Source organism: Fistularia commersonii, chromosome 27 (genome assembly GCF_037954325.1).
Source record: "Fistularia commersonii isolate RoL2024-O1a breed Wild chromosome 27, RoL_Fcom_v1.0, whole genome shotgun sequence".
Taxonomy (NCBI): domain Eukaryota; kingdom Metazoa; phylum Chordata; class Actinopteri; order Syngnathiformes; family Fistulariidae; genus Fistularia; species Fistularia commersonii.
Genome location: NC_141310.1, coordinates 6,437,143 through 6,461,164, shown reverse-complemented (window position 1 = coordinate 6,461,164; position 24,022 = coordinate 6,437,143). Strand labels below are relative to the sequence as shown.

The 24,022-nt window shown below is 38.6% G+C and overlaps 1 protein-coding gene across 5 annotated transcripts; it reads right to left on the bottom strand.

The window, feature by feature from the left end:
• Positions 1-226: 226 nt before the first annotated feature.
• rufy2 (RUN and FYVE domain containing 2) lies at positions 227-22,817 on the bottom strand. Of its 5 annotated transcripts, XM_086175131.1 has the most exons (22): positions 22,623-22,817; positions 21,202-21,280; positions 20,816-20,860; positions 20,297-20,508; positions 17,333-17,506; positions 17,140-17,257; positions 14,669-14,770; positions 14,257-14,380; positions 12,784-12,848; positions 12,635-12,700; positions 11,972-12,041; positions 11,735-11,836; positions 11,174-11,290; positions 10,987-11,079; positions 10,014-10,088; positions 9,260-9,357; positions 4,397-4,516; positions 3,455-3,584; positions 3,261-3,355; positions 3,045-3,093; positions 2,832-2,912; positions 227-2,251 (listed from the first exon to the last, which is right to left on the bottom strand). In XM_086175131.1, exons 4-22 carry the CDS (start codon positions 20,370-20,372, stop codon positions 2,108-2,110), a joined length of 1,899 nt encoding a protein of 632 aa, XP_086031257.1. In that variant the 5' UTR covers positions 20,373-20,508; positions 20,816-20,860; positions 21,202-21,280; positions 22,623-22,817; the 3' UTR covers positions 227-2,107. The 5 variants fall into 5 exon arrangements, with proteins under 5 accessions (XP_086031257.1, XP_086031258.1, XP_086031260.1 ...); XM_086175132.1 differs by lacking the exon at positions 20,816-20,860; XM_086175134.1 differs by lacking the exons at positions 20,816-20,860; positions 21,202-21,280.
• Between the last annotated feature and the right edge of the window lie 1,205 nt (positions 22,818-24,022).

The following is a 24,022-nucleotide window of genomic DNA, read 5'->3' as shown; positions in this document are numbered from 1 at the left end:
TCACTTGTTCCGATGATGTGAAACGTCTTTGCTTTGCTGGTTATAACGTTGATGTTTAATTTCCTTCAAGGATATTAAAAAGAACTGTCTATAAATTGACCTGTACATTTTTTTCTTGTGAACAGTATTCAGGTTTTGTTCCCTTGGACATCTTACCAAGAGCAACTCGGAACAGACATACATTTTGCTGCTAATTTTCAGTCCACGTGATTCAATGCAGACAGACTGGTTTTCTTTCTTTACTTTATTAATAAGATAATTCGTTCAAAGGTTGAACTATGCTGTCAGGAATGTTGCAATATCATACTGTTCTCTGACAGCTTCTTCATGGATGATGACACATTTATTGGGGTTCTGACAATAAGAAAAATGATTGTGCACAAAAATTGAATACAAATACTGTCAAATGAATCATTTGAGATATTGCCAAGTGATTGAATTTTGACATTTGTGTTATCAAGAGTTAACCAACACCTTTTCATATCAACCACCAACATGTTGGCCAAGTGGTTACCAGTCAGACGGCCTGTCTTCAAATGGAAATGAGTCACCTGAGAGGGCAAGACATCCGTTTTCTTCTCAGTCTCTGAACCAGCTTCCATGGAATTACAAGTGTCCCAAGTGCTGAGAAATGTGCCTTCAACGGGACCTGCTTGCTTGGCTGTCTGAGCTAGTGTTGCTACATTTAATGTTTAAGGACCGGGCTCATGTAGAAATAGAGATGGCATACAGGGTTTTTTTGGGAGCAAATTATTCTTTCAGGGCTTTTACTCGGGCAATAATGCTGACAACATAGTTCAGACGTGGTTGAGTCAGGACCTTGTGAGGAACAGCAAACATCTCAGCAATTATTATGCAGTGCTTCGCAGCAGTGCACATTTCCAACAGGGCAGATCTTACAGCAGGCTTTTCAGTCTGTTGCCTGTTTGTACAACCCCATCATGATGGAATGTATCATTTGATGGCACAGTTCTAATATTATTTCAGTCAATATCACAGAAATCTTAGTTTCTGTTCATATTATTTTTTTCTTAGATGGTAGCACTAAGCTTTTTACATTGCCTTTTTCTCTAGTACTAGTGGAAAATTGGCAGTTGGAATGGCACAGAATAGGATCAGTCAGACACAACAATAAGTTATATATAATAATTGCAATAATTGTATATATAATAACTGTCTTGACTGCATGAATGTTCAGCTAGATTCAAATATCCACTTATGCAGTGAGTTGTTTTAAAGTTTCGTTGCGAAAAGAATCTGCATTAGGTTTTAGTGTTCGTCACTATTTGTGCAGCTTTCCATTTTTGAGCCTTTAGGATTTTTAGTTTTTCAGATTTCAAAATGACATGGATGATGATTTGTGGGCTAATTTCCCAACACCTTCACCATCTCTTGGCAAAGCCCATCTGTGTGATTTGAATGTGTAAAACTGTCCATCATCCTTTGAACAGCTTTTCAAGAGTGGTTTGGTGTGCTTGGTACTCAGTTGCATTTTCTGTCCTTCATAACCTTGTGGTTTTGTATGACTGAGGTAAGCTTGTTTAAAGCTCGGTTTAGGCCAAAGGTTAAAGACAAGATAAAGAGCACTGCAGTGGTTTAAACATGCCTGACACTGGGATTTGCCTGTAACACAACTTGTGATGTCATTATTGGCTGCTTAAGAAGGAAGTGAAGATTTTTTTTGCTTAACTGAAACCGTCAACTTGTTGCAGTGATGAACCGCCATGTTTTCGAATGTTGCAGGGAGCTGCAACACTTATAACTTCTCATCCTTAATCTTTGGTCTAAACCGGTCTTTACATGTGGGGATTGTTTTCACAATTTAGCAGGTAAGACATTGTGGTGCTATGGCGCTTTGACTTCTTGGCTGTGACTCATGAAACACTGACATTTGTACCAGCATCAAAGACGAGTGATGATGAGATTGAAGCAAATGTCTGTGAAACTGTCTGCGATGAGCTTTTTCGAAAATGAAAATCAGACGAATCAAAAGTTCATGTTCATGCACGTTCATAGCAGCAAATACTGTCAAGATGAGCAACAAAATGGATCTTGCAGAAGATTGTTTCTCAGGTTGCTTGAAACACTTTTGGCAGATCTGTAGAACTCATGTGGGGTTGGAGGAGCATCGCTGTAGCAGGAGGGCATGGCAGGTATCACACACTCTGACTGGCTTCGGAGAAGCTGGCAGAGGAAGCTCATTGTCTGAGCAGCTGTTACAGAAAATCTCCCCACAGTTCCTACAGTGATGCTGGAGACACAAACAGAACCACGATTAATATTCATGAAATGACTTTGACATACACAGATTAGTTGAAATGAACTTATTAACTGTTAGTTATTTAAGTTGCATTAAGAACTTGCCTTTTTTGAAATGCAATGTGTATGTGTATATATATATATACACAATACATACAGAATGTGTATACACACACATACATATGTATGTATATATTTATATAAATGTATGTACATATATATGTATATATGCATATGTATATATACATATATGTCTATATGCATGTGCACACATACATACATATATACACACATATATACACACACACATCTATATATATATATATACACACACATACATATGCACATATATATACATAAATATACATTATATATATACATACATACACACACTCACACACACACACACACACACACACACACACACACACACACACACACACACACACACACACACACACACACACACACACACACACACACACACACACACACACACATATATGTCAGGAGCCCTCTGGTTGCTTTCATGCTGGGGGTCGTAGTAGCCCAAGTTCATTTTGTAGACTTACCTTCCGTCTAGAAATGGAAAACTCTTTTTCACACAGCTTGCAGTGACTGGCCTCTTTGTCCTTCAACCAAACCTGCCCCCCCTGCAATAACACATTTAATCAGTGGACACACATTTCTGGAAATCGCACTTCAATAGTTCCGGGTCAAACTGATAACCCAAAGTTCATACAATGGAATTCTGACAGAGGAGATTATTTTATGCACTGGTTTACCTGGAGAGCCTTATTGGCTTCTTTGATGTCTTCAATCTTCATCTTGGATCTGGGTAATAAGACAAAAGCAAAATGAAAAGTTCACCGAAAATGTATTTTTCATATTCATATTTGCCAATTAGTCCTATGATTAAAGCCCTTGTGATGACATATAGTTATTGCATGGTCACATGGATCCTGGGAAAGGTCTCCACCTCTTCTATCAAACATACATACTCGCTAAGTTTTGAACCTAATTCCTCAAGAGCCTGTTCTTGGTCTTCACAAATGCTCTTCAGCTGCATGTTTTCATCCTGGAGGCGATGAAACTCCTAGAAAGTGAAAGTAAAAGTAAATGCATACCCACAATAGTTGACCTGAATGAGGTTATAGTGCACACCAATGTTAGCACATATGAGTGTTTTTCTTACCATCTTGAGCCCATTGATCTGCTGTGCCTCTGTGCTGAGTTGAGCAACTGCGTCTCTCTCTCTGTCCAGGTCGTTCTGTAACGTTTGCCTCCACTCCCTCTCTATCTTCAGATCCGTTTCCAGCTGCTGGCTAAAGAAACAAAAATGCCAAAATGTACAGAGTAATCATCACAATCTGATACTGTTGTTACAGCACTTCAGAAAATATGACATCATCAGAGCAGTTAAGCTCTAGCGCTGCCGTACCATAGGTTCATGTTTGATATCAATGGAATTTATCGGTTTTACAACAATGATTCAGAACCAGTTTAATGCCAATACATTTAAGTTTTTTTTTTACAGATGTACTGGTAGTATTTTAGATGATTATTTGAGAAGTTTTTGAGTGTTTTTATGAAATTGAATCATTCAAATAGATATCTGTCTGGGGAAAATGAAATTGTTGACTGAGAACTAATGTTACATGTAACATTAGTTCTCAGCCAACCTGAGAACATTACTATGATTTTAAAAATGCCTTTTACAAGAGCACAACAGCAACAAAGAACAAAATTGTATTAGCCCAACTAATGTAGACCTTTTTTTCTACATTGCTTTAATAGGGCCATCCAGTTGCTTCATCTTCCGTAGAATTACTTCCTGTTTTATTTCTGTCAATTTAAATTCAAACAGATAAAATCTTGGCTGACAATAGACGGCAAAATCATGTGGGCAGTCAAGCTCTGTCACTGCTGGTAGCTTGCAGGTGGATAGATGGCTGTATTTCTTTGTCACGCTGGCAACCAATCAACCAGTCACAGTGGGAGACATTCACTTGTCTTAAGATGTGGACAGTTGACTGGAGTTAATAACTGACCACCCAAATGGCACATCCACGTATCTCTCCGAGCTGCGCAGCACCTCGTACATAAAGTCTGTATGTTGTCTGTTTGCTTTGCTTACAGCTGTCTCTCTTTGTGTTCGATCTGCCGCTGCAGGCTGTCGGCCTTGTTGGCAAAGTCCAACTTGAAGCGTCTGGTTCCCTCCTCAGCTGTGCTGCGGTGCCTCTCTGCCTCCTGTAATCTGCACCATTATAACCAGGGACAAACTCAGGACCATGGAAAGAAAAAAACAGGGAAGGAAGGATGAAGAGAAAGAGGTATGGAGAGGAAAAAAAACTGAGAGGAATGGTAAGGAGAAAGGTTGAGGTTTGCAGGTGGAAATATGAAGGATGAAAGGATGGCTGAGGGTGAGTGAAAAACAACTGACAATATTTGAACTTCAAAATTACAACAATGAGTGAGTGAACTTAATCGAGTGGATCCGGAGATCAGGTCAACGGAGAACCATAGGAAATGCAGTGATAATAAAGAAAAAGATGGAATGATAAAATGGAGAACACCTCAAAGGAAACTGAAACAAAGAGGGTTGCTGTTTAAATTAATTACACAGCAGACAACTGTTGCCCAGCATCATCACGCATTCTTTTTCTTTACATACTCACATAACTCTGAGCATAAAAAAACTGTTTGACATGCAGGCAACAGCAGTCACAGGATCTGCCTTCTGAAACCCGTCTGTTCTTTTTATCCATTCACTATTCTGTAACCCGTTGGTGGGCCTTCTCAGATACTTAGAAAACACTAGATGATGTGTTGTTTTGAATCACTTGAAACAGGAAGTCACATGATACATATTTGCCAGTCTACCTACACACCAGTCAGAACGTGGACAGAGATTCAAATTGGACTCAGGACCTTCAAAACATCTAACTTTATTGATCATGGTGGTAAACAACATTAAGGGTGAGGTTTAATGGCTGTGTTCATTCTACAAATTTAAAGGGGTTACAGTACTATGAACATTGACTTATAATAGGTAGAATAATAATATCCTGATCTATTACAAAAGTCAATACTTCTCAAGATAACACAAAACACCGAATGTTTCTTCATAGAAACTAAAATAGGTTTACAACTGTTTAAGTACCACTGATTTAAACTGTAAGTTGTCTTTTTTGGGGGAAAAAGCACATGAACTGAGCAAAAGCTGCTGGTCCCACTGGACTGTTTACATCTGCAAGACATTGGCTTACAAGCTTACAATTCTTAGTTTAAGTGATTCTTCAAGAGGATGATGAGCGAGAAGGAGACAGGCTAACAGGTGAGGGGAGGAGCAACACATGCAGAGCAAAGTGGCAAGAAATTAAAGGCAGGAGGCTGCACAGGCACACTCCTGTCAGACTGAAGCCCACTAACCAAACTGCAGTGACATGCAGACACAAGTTTGGCGAGATCGATTACTGTTACTGTCGTACCGGCCGCATTTATTGTGGACTGGCTCGTGAATTTTTGAGTGCGATTGTTCAGATGACAAACACATCAATTCTCAAAAATTGCCTTTGAAGGACATAAATTAACAAAACTGTTCCTTGGTTCTCTTATGAATTTAATATGACAGCTATTTTTTAAGGTAGTTTCCAAATTAACCTGTTCAAAATGTGTTTTCTAAATTCATTCTTCTTTGGACTAAGAGTTATCTTATTGTCCAAAAATTGCGAAATGTCTGATCTGTTTTTTTTCTGCTGCAAATCTCTCAGATAATGTGTTCAGCTTTTCACTTAAATCAAATGACCAAAAAACTTTCCAAAATAATCTGATATTTTAGGCATTTTGGGTGGAAATTCTACCCGTAATATCTTTTCACAGATTATTTGGGACCCATTTTGAAAAATGGCCACTTGTAACAAATTTTTAAGAGGCTGATCAGGCAGATTACTGAATCATATTCCAATCACTGTGCTAAATTTGGTTCTTGTATCACCTGTTGCATGAGTTTTCTCCTTGCTGCTCCCGTCAAGTGAATTTGCCCACTAACACAGATCAAGATGGGCAAAGATTCACCAATTACTTAACAATTGCTGTAAAGCCAAGATCAACGTCAACAGACCAGACCTGTGGCTCTGGTTAAATAGATCTGTAGTCCAATAATCAGTTTTTTGCAATGTCAGACTAATTATGGAACGTCAAAGACAAGACACATCATTGGAACCAAGGTTTCCATGTCAAAACCCAAAGCGGCCCAAAATTCGTTGATCTTCATTATATGCTATTGCATGAATATTGACTAGAGAAAGTTTGTGCACGTACATGTGTAGTCAAGACCACGTGAGTAAGTAGATAGAAGTATGATTAATAGTTCTTTAGTAATTCTTTAGCAATGTTTAACTGATGCAATTTTCATACAGTTACTGGAGGAACTAACAACAGTCCTTGCTCAATGTGAAGAAGTGAGAGGACAAGATTTGTCTTTTAGCAAAGATGTTCAAGTTGTTGGTGTTTAAATTGAACTAATAAACATGAAATGTTGCATTGGTTTGTATGAATCCCAGCACCCGGCTGTATTTCTTCAGGAAAAAAGAAAAAGTTCTGATATATTTATCTAATATCAGGTCATAAAACCTTTAGAGTATTAGCTGCATAAAACAGGAATGTTCCATTAAGTTACGTCAAATCATTCACTAGGTCGAAAACACTGCGTCCACAACCACGTGCAAGTCCACGTGTTGATCCTCAGAAGGATATGTCTTTGACTAGTTTGTACTGGTGTTCTGTGTCGGTGCTGGCACACTTTACAAATGACATAGCAAGCGTTCTAGTCTGACTTAACAAATCCTTATCACTGAACAGAGGAGCAGGAATAAAATCACACGCAAAAAAATGCAGAGGTTTCATAGTAGTGAACGGATGGAAGGATGGATGGATGGAGGATTCAAAGGATGATATGAAAGAGAAACAAGGGAAGAAGGAAGGAGGAAAGAAAAGGAATAAGGATGTCAATTCACCAGTGTTTTAAGTGGCCCTTAGATAACTCTAAATCCTAAATCCTAAAAGGAATTTTACTAATCATCAACAAAGTGACACTTGCAAATATAATTGATTTCATGTTGTTGGGATTATGCTGTCATTAGTTATCAGCAGTCTGGATATAATTCATGTCACAATAGGAGAGTAATGAAGCAAAGAGGAAAAGCAGGTGAAGATAGGTTGGACAAAATAGAACCAGACACTTAATCGACTGTAGTTTAAAGATGGAGCAAGCTATTTTTAGGTTACAGCAACATGGAAGCTGCAGGATACTTTAATAGTTTGATCCCTGTATAGTAAAAAAATCATTTCAACTTTGAGTGAATGTTTTGGACTGGCTGATAGTTCCTACTATTTCAATTAGAAACTTATGGCTGAGATGTGAGCATTTTTAATTTCTCTATGACGAACACTGACATTCAAGAACCTCACCATGACCAAACTTCTCTCGTCAGTGAAACGTTGGTCACCCAAACATGGCATACAACACTAAACTTCGTCCGCTGTAAACCATAAAGATGCAAAACACATTCGCAACCAATTATAAATAGGATGGAACAGATTTAAATCAATGGGTGAAGGGATGTGGAACTGAGGGGGTGAGAAGGGTTCTTGAGGTGAACCAGCATACAGCTCCAAGCTTCCACAATGAAAGATGTAGACATAAAGGACATGGTGCAGCACTGACTGAGGAAATCTGGCATGCAATGAAAATGCCTACCTTTCTTTTTTTTTTTTACCTTTGATGAAAAATATGAATGGGGTTTCCCCCTTGAGCTCAGAAGTTTTAGCTGCTTTAACTTGACTGATCTTGTCTTCTGATGAACACTTCTAGTAAGCCAATATTATCAACGTATAACATTTACTTTGTGAAAAGGTATTTGCTCTTTTTCTCTTGAACTTAAATATTTTATTGTTTATCGGAAGAAAACAGTTTTGGTGGAGGTGGTCCTCTTTCCTCGTATGGGGTCCTCAATCTTATAAACATTAATTTAGCAAGGTCCTGTAATTAATTTATTTCCTGAGGTCAACATTTAGAATGCAGCAGGCAAAATATTTTTAGAACTTGTCACTCAAAGGCAATTTCTAATTAATTTGTCCAAGTGTCTCTGTGCTCACCTGAGACCTGAGACCTCCAGTAAGAAGCAGGTTCTGTGACACTGAGATGGGTGGCAGTAAAACTAAATGTAGCATTGGCCTTGTAAACAACAGGAACCCCCCACATGAGTTGATAACAACCTTCTGGAAAAGGCTTTTTTTTAAACTTGAAATGTCCTGAATGTGTTCTGCTAGCTTTATGATAAAGGTAAACTGATGTGTGTTACAATGTGTTACATTGATAAGCACTTTGGTCAAATCAATTCAGCAAGTGAAGTTTTTTTTAAGTGTTTGCTGGACTTGGGAGAAGAAAAAGCATATTGGGGTGAAGTTATCTGCATTATTATCCTAATCCTAGGGAGAAACTTTGAAATGAGGGATGCGAATGAACACCAATGATCCTGTCCCTGTTTTCCTCAAATTCTCTTCAGCACAGTTCCAACCAGAACTGACTAATATAGAAATGATATTTTAATTTCTTTAGCACTTCTTTTTGCTGAAGGAACTCACAAACATTTGGGGAAATTCAACTGGTTTGTCATGATCAGAGAGATGAGAGAATATTTGCTTTCCTTTTTTGTTGTATGTGCACCACATAATAAAAGATGACATAATTGTCATTTCATTGAGAAGGGTAAACAGGCAAATGTCCCAAAATGTTGGTGTATCCCTTTTAAAATAATGTGATTTTCATCATAAACTTAGATAAGTAGAGTCATAGGACATAAAAGTAAATGGGAGTTATCTTCACTTTTATTCATTGGGCCTGGTTTTTACTGCAGGAAGAAATAGGAAGACACAAAGGAGAAACGCAACCGTTTTTTTTAAACATGTGAGGAAACTTTGAGTAGGTGTATCTCACCTTTGCTCCAGCTGCTTCATAGTGGCAGTGATCTGATTTGTCTTCTCTTCCAGGCGGCTGATCATATTGTTCTTCTTCTTCAACTCTTCATCGGAGGACTAAGAAATGAAAATGAGTGGCTGTCATACAGTATGTTGTTGTGAGTATTTCTATAGATGGAAGAATACAGTGGACATTTGTGATAACATTTTACAAAAATTCATCATTAATATGAATGAATCTGCCATGGTGTTTATAGCTAAGCACTTTCAACATAAGAACAAACTGTTAAGCAGAGATGTTGGATAGTAATGATTGTGACTTACTGGATTTTTGGTAAAATTGTAAACTGATGCAACTGACAATTGTCATCATTTGTTTCATCATTGTATTGACATGCTTAAATGTGTTTCTGAAACTATATAAACATTACTAAACCTCAATGTGTTCATGCATTTTTGATCCTGTAAAGTTATTGCACAAATAATTCTACACAAATGCCTCAGGCTAATAAATAAATATCATTGGACCCTATTTAGTCATGTGTTATTATACCCATCAGGTTTTGATGCTTATTATTGTTTGAACAGTTCAGTAAACTACTCAATGATGGGTAAAAAAATCTTCGAGTGAGTACATCAGTTAATAGTATTGTGACAAATGTTAATATAAGGTTTCAAGCTATTGGTGAGCTAGCTCAGATGATGAATAAAAATTCATTCCTGCATTTTTAAAGGCTATCTAATGTAACCTCTGTTTCTATTTATGCGCACACCTGCATCTTCTGGTACATTTCAACATTAATGGCTTTGACCTCGTCCAGTTGCTGTCTCAATCCAATCAGTGTATCCTGTTGATAAGACAAAAAAGAATGTTATGTGAAGCAAATGTTGTTTTTTTTTGCAATATTATCTAACTGTGAAAGGGGGCAGGGTCATTAGCTGGCAAAATGAGGTTTTTCCATATTCATAGTTTAAACTACTCAAGGTCTTATCTTTATTTTCACTTTTCCTAATGATGAAGGGTTCATGCCACCTTTTTAGGACTGATTAGCAGCCTTTGAACTCTTAATACATTGTGAATTCTGCTCTGAAAATACAGGCTTCCTATTTCTATGGCCCCCTCCCACTGCTACAACCCCTCTTGAAGATTCAGTTCCTGTGAACGCTATGCTACATTATAGTTTCCATAGCCCCTTATCTGACACTGCCTAAACACACACTGACTGCTTTAGTCAATCTCTATTCGAAACACTACAAAATATTACCTGACACCCCAAATGGCCTAAGAAATTTGTTCTGCAAAGAAAATTGACTTTGCAAAAACAATTTATCGAGCTGAATCTGAATATTTTCTTTAAATATAAAACAAAAAAGGGATTAGGCCTACTGAGCCTGGCCTACTGCTCTCCTCTATAAAAACTAAACTCTAGTTTCACATGTTCAAACCTCCCCCATTTCTCAAATGTATTTTTTCCCATTTACAAAATTAAAATTCCTATTAGTTACTCAACCCACCGACAACCATAGCCCCATACAGCAGCTGCTGCTGTGGTTGCGGCTTTCACCTAATAAAACCCTTTTAAATATATTTAATGGTTGTTCTGCATCAGTTTTTAAAAAGAACCTTTTTGTAATTGGACTCAAATGTCACTCGCTTTAACCCAGGAACACAAAACCAAAATATTCAATGTGAATCAACAATTTTCATTGTCAATATAATTCTGTTTTTATATACTGCTATCTTACCTGTTTCTCATGAATATCTTTTTCAAGAAGTTTCATGGCCAGTTCCATTTCCTGCTTCATTGACACTTGAACCACCAGCTCATTCTCCACATCCTGTAATCGAATTCCAATCAAATATTCCTATTTAGAAATGCAAAAAAATCTGTACATTGGCCGTGTACTTCGACACACGCAGTTAAAGTCTGACCTGTCTGAGCTGACATTCCTCCTTTAATTGTCTTCGAGCCTCGTTGTACATTTCATCCAGACCCTGACGAGACTGTTTGTAGGTGTCTCTCTCAACTGACACATCACCCTGGGTTACCTGCAGCAGAAATAATGCAACAAGATAATTTTATGGGCTTCCAATTGCATCAGTTGTTTCAGTTTGAGGCGTGCAGTGTAAACCCCACAGTGACAGTTTGGCTTAAAATAGCTCGATATGATTAGATAGCCAATGCTGCCAATCAGGGTGACTTTGTATCTTAATAGACGGATGCAATCAGTTTCTCAGCACTATAACCGCGAAACCCATGTTTTGCAGCCATAAAATTAAAATTTGTGTTTCTTCACACAAAAAAATACACTTTTTAAAGTCTCATCCTTGTTTACAAACCATGTCTCAACTTACACAAGCCCTCCTTGTATGTTCTCTCTAAATATGTGTGAAAAGCTGGTACAAAAACAAATCTCAAATTGTATCTCCCCCCTTTCCTACCTTTGACTCAAGAGAAGAAGAAATAATGCAATTCTTTGTCTGTAAATGTACCTCTAAATGCTGTTGTGCCTTGAGAAGAATAAGGCTGTTTTCACTCCTTAGCTGCTGGTTTTCTTCTTGCAGTTTGATGATGTTATTTTTAGCTATTGCTAACTGCAAACAAACAAACACGTGGAGATATACAAAGACAGAAACACACAAACAACATTGCGGGAATTATTAAGGAAGGACCGGTTTTTATTCCGTTGACTCTACTTGAGCAAATGTTCAACTCTGATTTTTTCTCACCTCCTCAATGAGTTTTGAGTTTGACTTCTCTAGAGAGTCTACTCTGCCTTGGAGACCATGCACCGTGGAGCTGGACGTGCAAACACATGCAGAGAGACACTCAGTAAAATGCTAATGATTTTAACTTCACAACAGAGGAGTAGCAGCTCTGAATCTTCACTTCGTCTTCTAATATTTAGCTGATATTCACAAAGAAGAATGCTTTTTGTTTGTTTTGTAGTAATGTCTCTTCTCACAGCAACAGAAGTCGGGCAAATTCACAAAGCCTAGAGCTACTTCTAAGGCAGTTGAAAAAAAATAATTATAAGGAGCTGGGTGAACATAAATATTAAAGATATGATTTACAGCACCAGTTATGAAATACAGGAAAGAATAACTTTAAAAAAAAGGGATAAACAGACAATGGGATTAAGTTAAACTTCTGAAAATCCCCAATATATTCATTAGAAACTAGATGATCAAAAACATGCATTGTCTTGACAGAATGCATAATACTAACAGGTAATCCCCAAAATATGTGTGATGTGGATTCAAATAACCACATCTTAAAGAACACCATCTTTGACACAGCTGTTTGTCCTGAAACACCCATCACAGTCCATCAATATCAAAGAGTAATCACCCCCAAGGAATTCAGACAACTCGACAACAGGTGTGGCTTACTTGAGTTGTCGATTCAATTCTTCAACATAGTTTTTCTGATCCAAGATGGATGCTATCTGGCTATTCCTGTTGTCATAGAAACAGACATTCAGATTTGAACAAGATATAATGAGAAAGGTTTTGGAGAATGGTGACTAAAAGCAACATACCTCTCTTCACTTCTGTAATCATCAATGTCATTCTTCAAGTACATGGAAAAGTCGATCACCCCAACCTCAAAAAATAAAGATAGAAATTTTAAAAATGGTATCAGTCAAAAGACTAAAAAAACTCATAGTAACAGACAAGAAGAGTAGTTACCGTAGATCAAATGAGTCAGTCACCACTGGTACAGAATTCATACTTGATGTGAATGATTGAATGATTGGGTCAATGAATGTGGGAGCTCAAACAGGAGATTATTTCATTTTTGGAGCTACTTGAGAACGCTTGAGAATTTTCCTTAGGTGAATGACACAGGCTTTGTAATTTAGGAGTTACCGTGGACATACTGACCCACATAAATGAGCTGGATGTGAAGCAAGGGAAAAAACGATTTGTCCATGAAACGCAAGCAAACATCAGACCCTTCAAAACCAAACTGGTAACATTTCAAAGTACATGTCAGATGAGTCTGATATGATGAGTCTGTCAAATTTTATAAGTCAATGTGGCCCCTGAGCCAAAAAGTTTGCCTACCCCAGGTCTAAACTAAGGATCATCACTACAACCAGAGCAGTTTGAATAACGAATTAATTTATGTCTAATTATCTTTGATTTAATCCAATATCCACTGTATCAAAATATCATCATTTTAAAAGAAACTATCTTGGTTTCGTATGTAGAATTCAATCATCATTAACCTTTGGTCATAAAAACAACTTATAACCAAATAACATCTGTAGATAGACATTATCATAACAAAAATTTCATATTAACAGTACAAGTTTTTTTTTAATAGTAGGAGAGTATGATTTAAGTTGTAATGTAGAGTCAACATAATGCAGAGTTATAATACTTTTAACTAGCTTATTAAAAGCATTAAAACATGTATCACAACAGACCTATATCTGCACTCTTACTGTTCAGTCAAACAGTAAGATAGCAAATACAAGTCAAAAACTGTAACTGTTCGACTGAACCGATATAATCAAACAACTTAGTTTACATTACATTATTAGTTTACATTAAAGCTGCAGCGGCAAAAAGTCAGTGCTCTCATTGTTCTTAAGCCATTTAACATATTGTGTAAATGTTTCCCTAACACACACGTCCAGGAGTCAGTCAACACGAGTCACTACTTCGAAAATGTTCTTAGAACTTGGACTAGAAACATGACACCAGTGTCTGCGCTCCATTCGGACGATGCCAGGAAAATGTAACAAACTAAAATTCTTGGGAGGCAAGTCGGTCTCCCAGAACAGAAAGTCAATCAAGGTAAAATACACATCAGCAATAAAGGATGTTTAATGAAATAAAGTCAAATAACATTTTCTTTTTTTACAAATTATAATACACATATACCTTTGCTTGCTGAGAAAATACAATACTGCTTAGGGAGGGGGGTTAAAAAATACCACGATGATGGTAAAAATACCACTTCAAGATTAGAGGAAGAATACAAACATAAAGGAGGTGGTTACCTGGGAGTCCAGGTCCTCCCCTTTGACACACAGGTTGGCATCAATGACATTCAGGCCCACCAGCAGGCCCACAATAACAGCTCCCTCCTCTTCCAACATCAATGCTGAATTTTCATAGAAATCACTATGGTAGAAAGACAACATAGTGGAACACTGAGGTGCCTGAACAGGCAATGTAGTTATTTGATGTTGTCAGAGTTAATACATTGTGATCATGTATATAATACATCTTTATTTTCTTTATACGTGTTCCCTTCTGGGGTCACCAAATCCAATCATATTTTTTGTCAGTATAGTATGTCAGTATGTGAGTATTACATATTCATATATACACATACATACATAAATACATACATACACATATATTATTCTATAACATTACATAATATCTATATACTTCTCTGGCTGGTACCTGAGTAGGTCTTTTCTGGTGATGAGGAGTCGCAGATAGTCGGCCAGCCGCTTCTGCATTAGAGCTAGACGCAGCCACGCCCTGGCCCTGCCTAATGGAGTCCTGCATTTAAAAAGAGCATCAATAGTAGAGCTGCATTTTAAAGAAGTTCAATGGGTCTTGGTCCAGTGACACACAAGAATTGTGGCAACCTGCCTGTTTCTTAAACTTCAGTAAATGTTCCTCAGTTGAATATTTGCCTACTTTAATAGATTTCCATATAAAAAGTATTCTGTTACAATCTGAATCATGAATGTTTCAAACTTCCTCTCTCTTTACTAATAAAACTGATGATACCATAATAATGACATAAGACTGCTACTGCAGAATATTACTGGTATTTGTCTAGTGCCATTATCTGGAGTAACTTGAGAATCTCTGCAGCAGATGCACACACGCAATCTCTCTCTCTCTCTCTCTCTCTCTCTCTCTCTCTCTCTCTCTCTCTCTCTCTCTCTCTCTCTCTCTCTCTCTCTCTCTCTCTCTCTCTCTCTCTCTCTCTCTCTCTCTCTCTCTCTCTCTCTCTCTCTCTCTCTCCCCCTCCCTCCCTCCCTCCCTCCCTCCCTCCCTCCCTCCCTCCCTCCCTCCCTCTCCCTCTCCCTCTCCCTCTCCCTCTCCCTCTCTCTCTCCCTCCCTGATGCTTACTACTCTATTATATTTTCAAATTAGAAACACCTTAAAACACACTGCTGGTGTATTAGATTGCTGATCAACGAATGTGGACATCAAAGTAACAATTTCATTGTTCAGGGAAACACATTTCCTTACTACGCATCTAACAATTAACACTTTGAATACTTGAATCCAAGTATCTCGCCGCTACCCCTCTATATCGAAGTGGCAATAAACACCAATGAAGCCTCATTTCAAAATAAACAGCCCTCATTAAATAAATGCTTATTCAATGCTTAAGAAAGGTGTGTATTCTTAAATGCTCCGCCTGCAAGCTCATGCCCCCTAAATTATTCATGGCCAAAGTCCTTTTGACTGTTTGGATGCAGAAGGAACCACAACTGCCTCTGAATTCTGAGCAAGTAATACTTGCCATGTGCACTGTTTTGTGTTATCTCCTAAACACATCTTCAAGTTTTACAAATATTTCCACTGAAAGCTACAATCGGTTTGACTGTCTCACTGTTTGTCGGAGAGTGCTCTACTTTGGTTTGATCCATTCATATCCCGCAGAACAATTGGGGCGGGGTTTTCAGAGTCAAAGGAAATGTTGCATTCCATCATTAGATTTGAGTCTAAAGTCTAGCTGCTGTTGTTTTCAGAGCAGCTAGCAGACTGGTTCTGTCTCAAGTGATGTGTTCAAAGACAGCCGGTGTAACGCAATGAGTTCAGATTGGCGTTTCAAAGAGGAATGGACTGAAAAATATATGTTCATCCTCCTACACACTTCAAAAAGAGATTATTCTGCTTTAATTGAAGAATGTGCAACTCTGGCACTCACATCCTGAGAGCTTACAGTCACAACATTCAGTTGAAGTGACAGCAGATCTACAACTGAAAGCACAAAACGTGTCCAGATTGTTTCACAATGACATGAAAAACTTTCCAAACTTTATCTTTATATTTAGTATTTCCAGAGTTTAATTCCTTTTCTTAAAAATAAAGATAGTAAGCGAGAGAAACAGCACTGAATAAGACTATTACTTCTGGAATTTTTTTTTGAATTAGGTAACAGTTTCGAATGTTTTACTGACCATAATTTACTGATCTTTGATTTCATTATATTTTCATTTGTAAATCCTTGAAATTTGGACTAAGACTCCCTCCACAAAGGAAACAAAATATTTGGATATTTTCTTAAAAAAAAAAAACGTCACAGTGACTCAAAACTTGTATCATCCAAAAAAAAAAAAGGAAATCCAAGACACAAATGTCAACAGACTGCAATGTGTGTTGCTCAACCATTGTCTGATAGACATCAGACTCAGTAGCACCAGGGGAAACAGATTATAGTATCTCTTTGAAACTCAGCTATACAACTGTTCCTCATTTTGTGGAATCAGAAATGAAGTGTCAGCTGATTCACAGCCTTGGCAGGATTTTCTCAAGTAGCTGGTTACGAAGTTAAATAGCCCTGATACTACTTTGATAACGTGACCAAATAGTGCCAATTACAACTTCAAACATTACCAATCATTAAAAATTCAATGTTGCTAAACCATAATTCATTTGGATTTTTCTACAAGCTGGTTATTTGTCATTTCCATTAATCCAAATCAGTTCTTAAAAAATAAATTAATAAATAAATATTTTGGTTAGCAAGAAGGGAAAAGAAAATAGGAGGAGGTGAGTCAATGAAGGATGAAGTGAAAATTTCATTCAGGTATTTCCTTGCTATGGCAAACTAATGTTGTGGTTTGTGTCACTATACAGGATATTATTTTGAATCATTTTACACACAGATGTAAAGTATTCCTTACTTAAGCCCGGGCAGATCTCGCACAGAGGCTGAGATCTCTGCTGCTTCAGGACACAGCTTTTCCACCAGCTCGAGAGGACCCCACAGAGATTTGTTGAAGCCCAGAAAGGATTTCTTCACTGTAAAGAGTTGAAATCAAGAGGATCAGGAGAAAAAGAATCAGAGACATATATATAAAGGTAATGTCTCTTTACCTCTGAGTCCATGCTTGAGGCAGTGCTCCATGACCACAAAGAACTGCTGCAGAGGTGGGTAGTCAGAGTCCAGGGTTCTTCCAAAGCTAAGAGCTGACTCAATCAGCCCTTTAATACTCAGCTTTGCCATATTCAACAAGTTGGCTCGCTCCATGGCCATAGGGTCTCGCAGGGCTATGAAACAGGGGCAGTTCACAGAGAAGCCAGGTTCAGCTGATAGTTACGAGGGGAGGAACAAATGAGAGTCCTACAAAATAGGTCCATATTAAATTCTGTTATTTCCATATGTGTAATACTGTGAAAACACCCCAAACTGATACGTGAATCCACATATGGTACTTACAATACAAGTGCCGGGAGTCTTGAAGGTCACAATGCAATACCCACAAAGTATATTTTCACATCTAACTACTTATGCGCTTTAAATAATCAGACATCTGTACCGGTTATTTAAACAAAAACAAAATAAAGATTCATAGATGAATATGCAGATTACAGCTGAGTTGATAGCCAACTGTCCAAGATGAAAGGGAACTGTTGGGTAGTCCTGTTGTAACGGATTATAACTAACTGCAAGTGTGAAGAGCAACCCCACTGTGGCTATAAATCATGTAAAACTAAAGCAGAAATCCTCAAATAACCTTGATATTAAAAATATATAATTTTTGTATGATATACACTTTTCTCTCGTGCGCATGAGTGTGCTGTTGTGGCCTCCCAACCAAAGTATTTCTTTTTCATGTGGACCACCGAGTTAATGCATAACCAAACACCGGAACAATGTCAGGTGAAAATGGAACAAGAGTTTGCCTCTGAATAGATGATTGAATGAATGAAAGGGAAATTTTCTGCCCAATTTTCTGCTGGACCCAAAACAGCGTGTTACTGCTTAGGCACAGACTAGAACATCAAACAGTTTTCAGGATGGTGCTGTAGAGCCAGGGGTCCTGAGAGAGAAAAAATAGGGCCCTTTTGAGTTCATTATGTGACATCAATGCAGGAGGGATAGAATATTTCAGGGTATTCAAATTGTCTTTCAACTTTATATCTTGACTTTTAAAAATATTGATGATATGTTTCGGTCTGTAGTCATGCATGGATGGCAGCTCTGAAATCGAAACTAAATTTACCTGTGGGTTGAGGCTTGCTGCTATAAGTGATGTATGCACCAGTATTTTTAACAGAGTTGGTGACTTTGCGCAAAAACAGAATGTAAATCACAAAACAATTCGTACAGACACAAGGTGCAAAAGCAGCAACCCCAAAGCATGAAAGATAGACCCTTTCCCACTGTTGGCGGTGCAGTATGTGATCACACAGTAGCAGCACTTTTGGCAGATGAGGATAAAACTAGCAAAGAGTGAACAGAACCGAGACAGTAAACATGATCAGACCGTACATACATTTGGTGGTGATCTCAAACATGAGAGGAGGGGACAGTTTTGTCAGAGCTATCCAGGCTAGCTGTGCTGCGATTGCATGGTCGTTCGTTCCTATGCATATTGAAATTCCTTTTTCAGTATTATGAGGAATAAACATGCGGTTAGGTGACATTTCACTCGGCTACGCGATGTTGGCCGCTGTCATTAAACTGTAAAACCTGTTGTCGTAACCTACCTTGAACGCTCCATTCTCCGGACAGCGATGTCCTGTGTTCCGACACTTTGGGCAAGACATGAATGCTCCCTGACAGGGTTTCTGATGCTTTCCTGGCTAAAGCAAAAATAGGAGCCTGCCATCGCCCGTCCCCTCCTCCTCCACCCACTCCTCTCGTTGTGCCGCTACTGTTTGCCTTGTCACAGGCACCGGATTTGTCCTCTTGCAACCGTAAAATCCCGAACACCTGAGCTTTCTCCTTGCTGCCGTCTGCCTCCGATAGGGTCAGGTCGTGCTCTGGGGGCGATGCCATCTTCATCTGCCTCTGGGAAGATTTTAGCGGGTGGCCTGGTGCCAAAGCAGCCAGATTCAGACGGTTTCGGAGACCGAACGCGGATACAGCATGGATAGACGAATTACCTGGCTGCCACCATGACAACAGCAGCTTACAAATGCACGTTTTTACCGCGAGCTAAACAATGACAGGTTTAGCTAGTGTCAGAAAAATCATCTGCCGCGGCTCCCGGACGGCCGAACCCGGCTAAGCGTCGGTTTACATAGTGAACGTTAGCATCGGTGGCGACCAAGGACACGGCAGCCCCTCGGGAAAACCGTGTATTCCGTGCATCGCGTCGTTGTGGAGATTTGTTTACAATGGAGTAAACCTGACCTACAGTTCGATTCTGACGGTCCCGCTGCACCTTCCGAAGGGGCGGTGTCAACACTCACAAGACACACAAAAGGCAACACTACGTCATGATTTCACTGGCTGCTCCTCCGCCGCTCTGCTGCCCCCTAGTGTCAGAAACAGGAACTGCTCCGCTGTGCCTTAGTGACGGTACGCCATGGTTGACATCAAGGGAGGAACCTTGTCCATGTCATTCACTTTACCTCACTAAAAATCCCTCAAATGCTACATTCGATGTGTTATTTACAAACATACATTTGTGTAAAATAATTATCCTTTTTCAAGAACATTCGGCCTCATATTTTGTATTTTACTTGATACTTCATCAGTGAATCATCTGCCATATGCCACTTCAAGCTCCAACTTAGGGGCACAACACCCATAAAAAGAAATTAAAAAACATGTAAAAACATGTCTCAGGGGGAGAAAACATGTTTCTCCCCTGAGGAACATGCCAATGCATGTTTCTCCACATGCATTGGCTTTAAAAAAATAATATCAACAATACAATCGAAATGCTCAAACTTACTGTCATGCAGTTAGGTTGGTGGCTAATGCATGGTATGAAAGCTATTATTCAATTTCAATGGGTGCAACCAATGGTGGAAATGGTTAAAAAAAAAGTGAAATGAAAGACAGAATTGTTCTGTTTTGAAGCTTTATAGTGGAGACAAACCTACCTTGGCTGTAGGCTAACCGCTCCATACTCTCGCTATGAGTGATGCCCCATCGATGGAGACTCTGTGGTGAGTACATGACGAGTCGGAGCCTCTGCCTGATGTGGCGTTGCGGAGAGGAAGGTAAGCCAAGCAGAGTCTTATTGAGTCTTTAAGTGGGTCACTCCTATCCTGATACAATCTAGCCAGTCAATGTTCATTTGATCTTCGGATACCTGGAAAGACAGTAACACCAGACATCTTGTTTTAAATCATAGTGATGTTGAGTATTTCCATTTGCAAGGAAGACTGAGCTGCAGCCTGCAAACGATCTGACGAAGCAAATAATACATTTTTGTTGTTGTTTTTCATCAGCAGCACTCCATTCAAGGAATACAGACACATCAACTGTGGATGCTTTTCTCCTCTTAACAAAATCCTTTCATTTGATGATTTGAAGTTCAAGATGTACTTTGCCTAACACTACATTGACCGGTCCCCAAAATAACCCTGCCCAAACAGAAAGTATTGCAGTTGACTTGCCTGCCAAGATGCTCAAGTACATAGAATTTTGAAGGGAATGATAATCTAAAACAAAAAAAAAGACCTCTCATCAACATTGCTCGGATAGAATGAAGAAATCAATCAAAGTGTATATGATAATGCAGATGTATGTAATGTAATGTGTAATGTACTGTATGTAATGTACATAATCTCTATATATGCCTTGTCATAAGGGCGCAACACATCCTCAAAATGTAGAACTGACACTCAAGTTGTAGTCCTGCATGTATCATGACTGTCTCACAATCACCTCCTATCTCTTGTCTCAGATAAACACACAAGTCACAACTTCCTCTGTAATGTTAGCAATTACTGTTGCTAGCTATTCTTGCAATTAATGTTGACTTAAGACCACTATTTCTTACCTACTCAAGGACCAAAGTCTTTTCCCCGGTCAGCAGAGTCCTTCACCGCACCATTATATGGATGTGAAAACCACCAGCTCTACCAAGACAGATCCATTACGGCACTCAACAGAATATTGTAATAGCAAGAAAACTACAGCAAAGTGCATTCACAATGAGCAGTGTTTGGCTTTCCTTTCTCTTTTCTTCTTCTCTCTCTCACACTCTCTGTCACTCTCTCTCTTTAATAGCTCAGGGCTGACCGGGGATCATATGACCGGTTTCTTGCAGATCTCTAGTGCCTGTGTTAAATGTTTGAATGACTGATTGTCAGCCCCTTCTATAGGAAATGCACAATTCTTCTGGCATTTCTGCGTGTTTCATTTCTCTCAACGTCACTGCATCATACTGTATTGCTCCATACGTGCTGTTACTTCCTCCGATTATCAGACACAGTAAAACTACAAGATACATATCCAAGCTTTTGAATCTGATTGGATGTGTAATATTTTTCTCCAGAACATGAATATATGGTCTGGCTGTGCAGAAATTTGGGCCCAGGAATGAAATGTATTGATAACCCGCATCTAACAAAGACAGCTTTTCAGTAAGTCTCAAGTATAAATGAATTGGTCTCCTCGAATGATTTTCATTTGGATGTAAGGGAAAACTGCATTATCATGTCAGGCGTACGCAAACAGATATTTTGTTTTTGCGATGAATCTGCCAAGTATTTTGTCAATCAATGAACAGCCAGCTTGAGGGGGTAAACAAGGGGGTAAACAACTTCCCAAGTTTCCATTACTGCCTTACAATTTAAAATTGTCTTTTTTGGTCGGATTAATTCGCAGATCCGTTACATTTTAAAAGCCCGTAAACAGTAATTGAATCCTTCAGATCAGAAATGCTCTTGATTTGAGGTAAACTGTTTGTGCAATAGGAATATTTATATTGTTATTTGGGCGCACCCTTCCACAACAGACAGCTGAAGCAACCAATAAATATTTCTCAGTGAACTCTCTGTCCACCAATAGGAAATGGATGCTGTTTCATTGCTTGCCTTCCTCTCTGCAGCACAGCTGGAATTGCAGGGTTTAATCCTGACAGCTTCTGATACAGCCATTCATTATTATCATTTGAATTAAGACAATAACAAATCACTCAAATGTAACAAGACAGTAGACAGCAATTTTATTTTAGTTTAATCTGAAGTCAAACACAATACCCAGGGTGTTGATTCCATGTTTTCATGCCATTGTTCCTTATTGCTATAAACATGTAAGTTATCATGCGATTATTGTGCGCCACTTTATGCTGTGTTAAATAAAGTTGGTCCTTCAGTAATGTCTCGCCCAAACAATCAGAATGTGTATGCTGTCCTAACACATGACAGTTCATATGCGATGAATCAGGGAAAACTGTTTGAGAGAGGTTTGATTTACCTTGAGAAAACGAAAAGCCTTGATTTGCAAGTGTAATAGTCCTAAATTGCAGCGGCTACAGGCAGTAATCGCCGGATCCCAGATGTCCCATGATAAACAGTTCAGATTGCACCATTGCCATCTAGCTTTCTGCTCCAACACGGCTGCTCAATCGGGAAAATCTCTTACAGCTCTGAGCAGGAAGCCGGTACACGCTGTGGAGACATCACGGACAGAAACCACAACCATCACCCCACAAAGCACCCAATGACAGGAGAGCTGGGAGACTGAAAGGGGGGGAGGGGTTTGAGAGTAACACCAGAGGGAGGAGAGGGATGTGAGGGGAGGGAGGAGGCTTAAGGGAGGATGGGCACAGGACAGAGAGCCAACCACTGTAAATATGCAGACATTAGCATACGTGGATCATGACATAAATACATAAAGACACAAATGAAAGCAATTTAATCAACTCTTTGAGAGGAGGATCGAGCTTTGTGTTATAGGATACATAAGCACAAGTTACCTGTTCATTTCAAAATAGGGATGGATTAGGCACTGTTTATACCTATAAAGATCAAAATGATAAACCACAGAGAGAGAGAGAGAGGGAGAGAAATTGCAGACGAGTATGGCAAAAAAATAAGAAAGAAGGTAAAAAAAAGTTAAAAATAAGTAATAAATATTCAAAAGATTCAACAATGTATGAATTCAAGATAGAACTAAAATGTTTTAAGAGGATTAGTTGTACAGCTATTGTATTTGATAGCCTCATAATTAACTGTGAAAGTGACAGAGGCTCCACTTTTCTGTGTCATCATCAGGGATGACAAATCCAGTACAGAGACAGCAGAACTTAAAAAATTCAAATAGTATTAATCATCCAAAGATAAAGATGAATATATTGTAAAGATAACGCATGAACAACAGGGTCTATTTGTGGGTCCTGGTCATTCTGCTGACACACACACTCCAAGCCTCCTCTTTTTCAATATTAAGTCATTTTAGTGATGGCAGAAGACTGAATAAACAATACATCTTCATCTCTGAAGTTGATGAGGACATCATTTCAAGTTTCAGAGGCTGACCGCCTGTTTCGGTTTATCATTGCGGTTAAGACTGTACAAGGGAGATCTGATCTTTCCATTAATATCCTGCTATTTCTTCAGGTTTGCTCCGCTCTCCAGCCAGGGTACAACACTGAGGCCGGCATTTATTCAAACATCTCTTCCATAAATGACACTTAAAAGATATTAATGTGTACTAAACCTGTAAAATGCTGGTGCGTTTTGAGTGCCCCTCTTTTCAAGCTAGAAGTGATTACCTTTCTTAAAACCAAAATAAATGAGAAAATTAAATTTGACTTTGTATCTAAGATTTACAATTAGTGTTTGAGTTTATATTAGCGTATTGTATGTTGGATT

What these genes read in the sequence shown, in the direction of transcription:
- rufy2 (XM_086175130.1), bottom strand. Translation starts at nt 19,247, where the DNA reads ATGAAGATGGCATCGCCCCCAGAGCACGACCTGACCCTATCGGAGGCA. An exon ending in CCTCAAGCATGGACTCAGAG is followed by an intron (nt 17,258 to 17,332) that starts GTAAAGAGACAT and finishes AACTCTTTACAG; the next exon opens with TGAAGAAATCCTTTCTGGGC. An exon ending in GAATTGAATCGACAACTCAA is followed by an intron (nt 12,042 to 12,634) that starts GTAAGCCACACC and finishes TTGCACGTCCAG; the next exon opens with CTCCACGGTGCATGGTCTCC.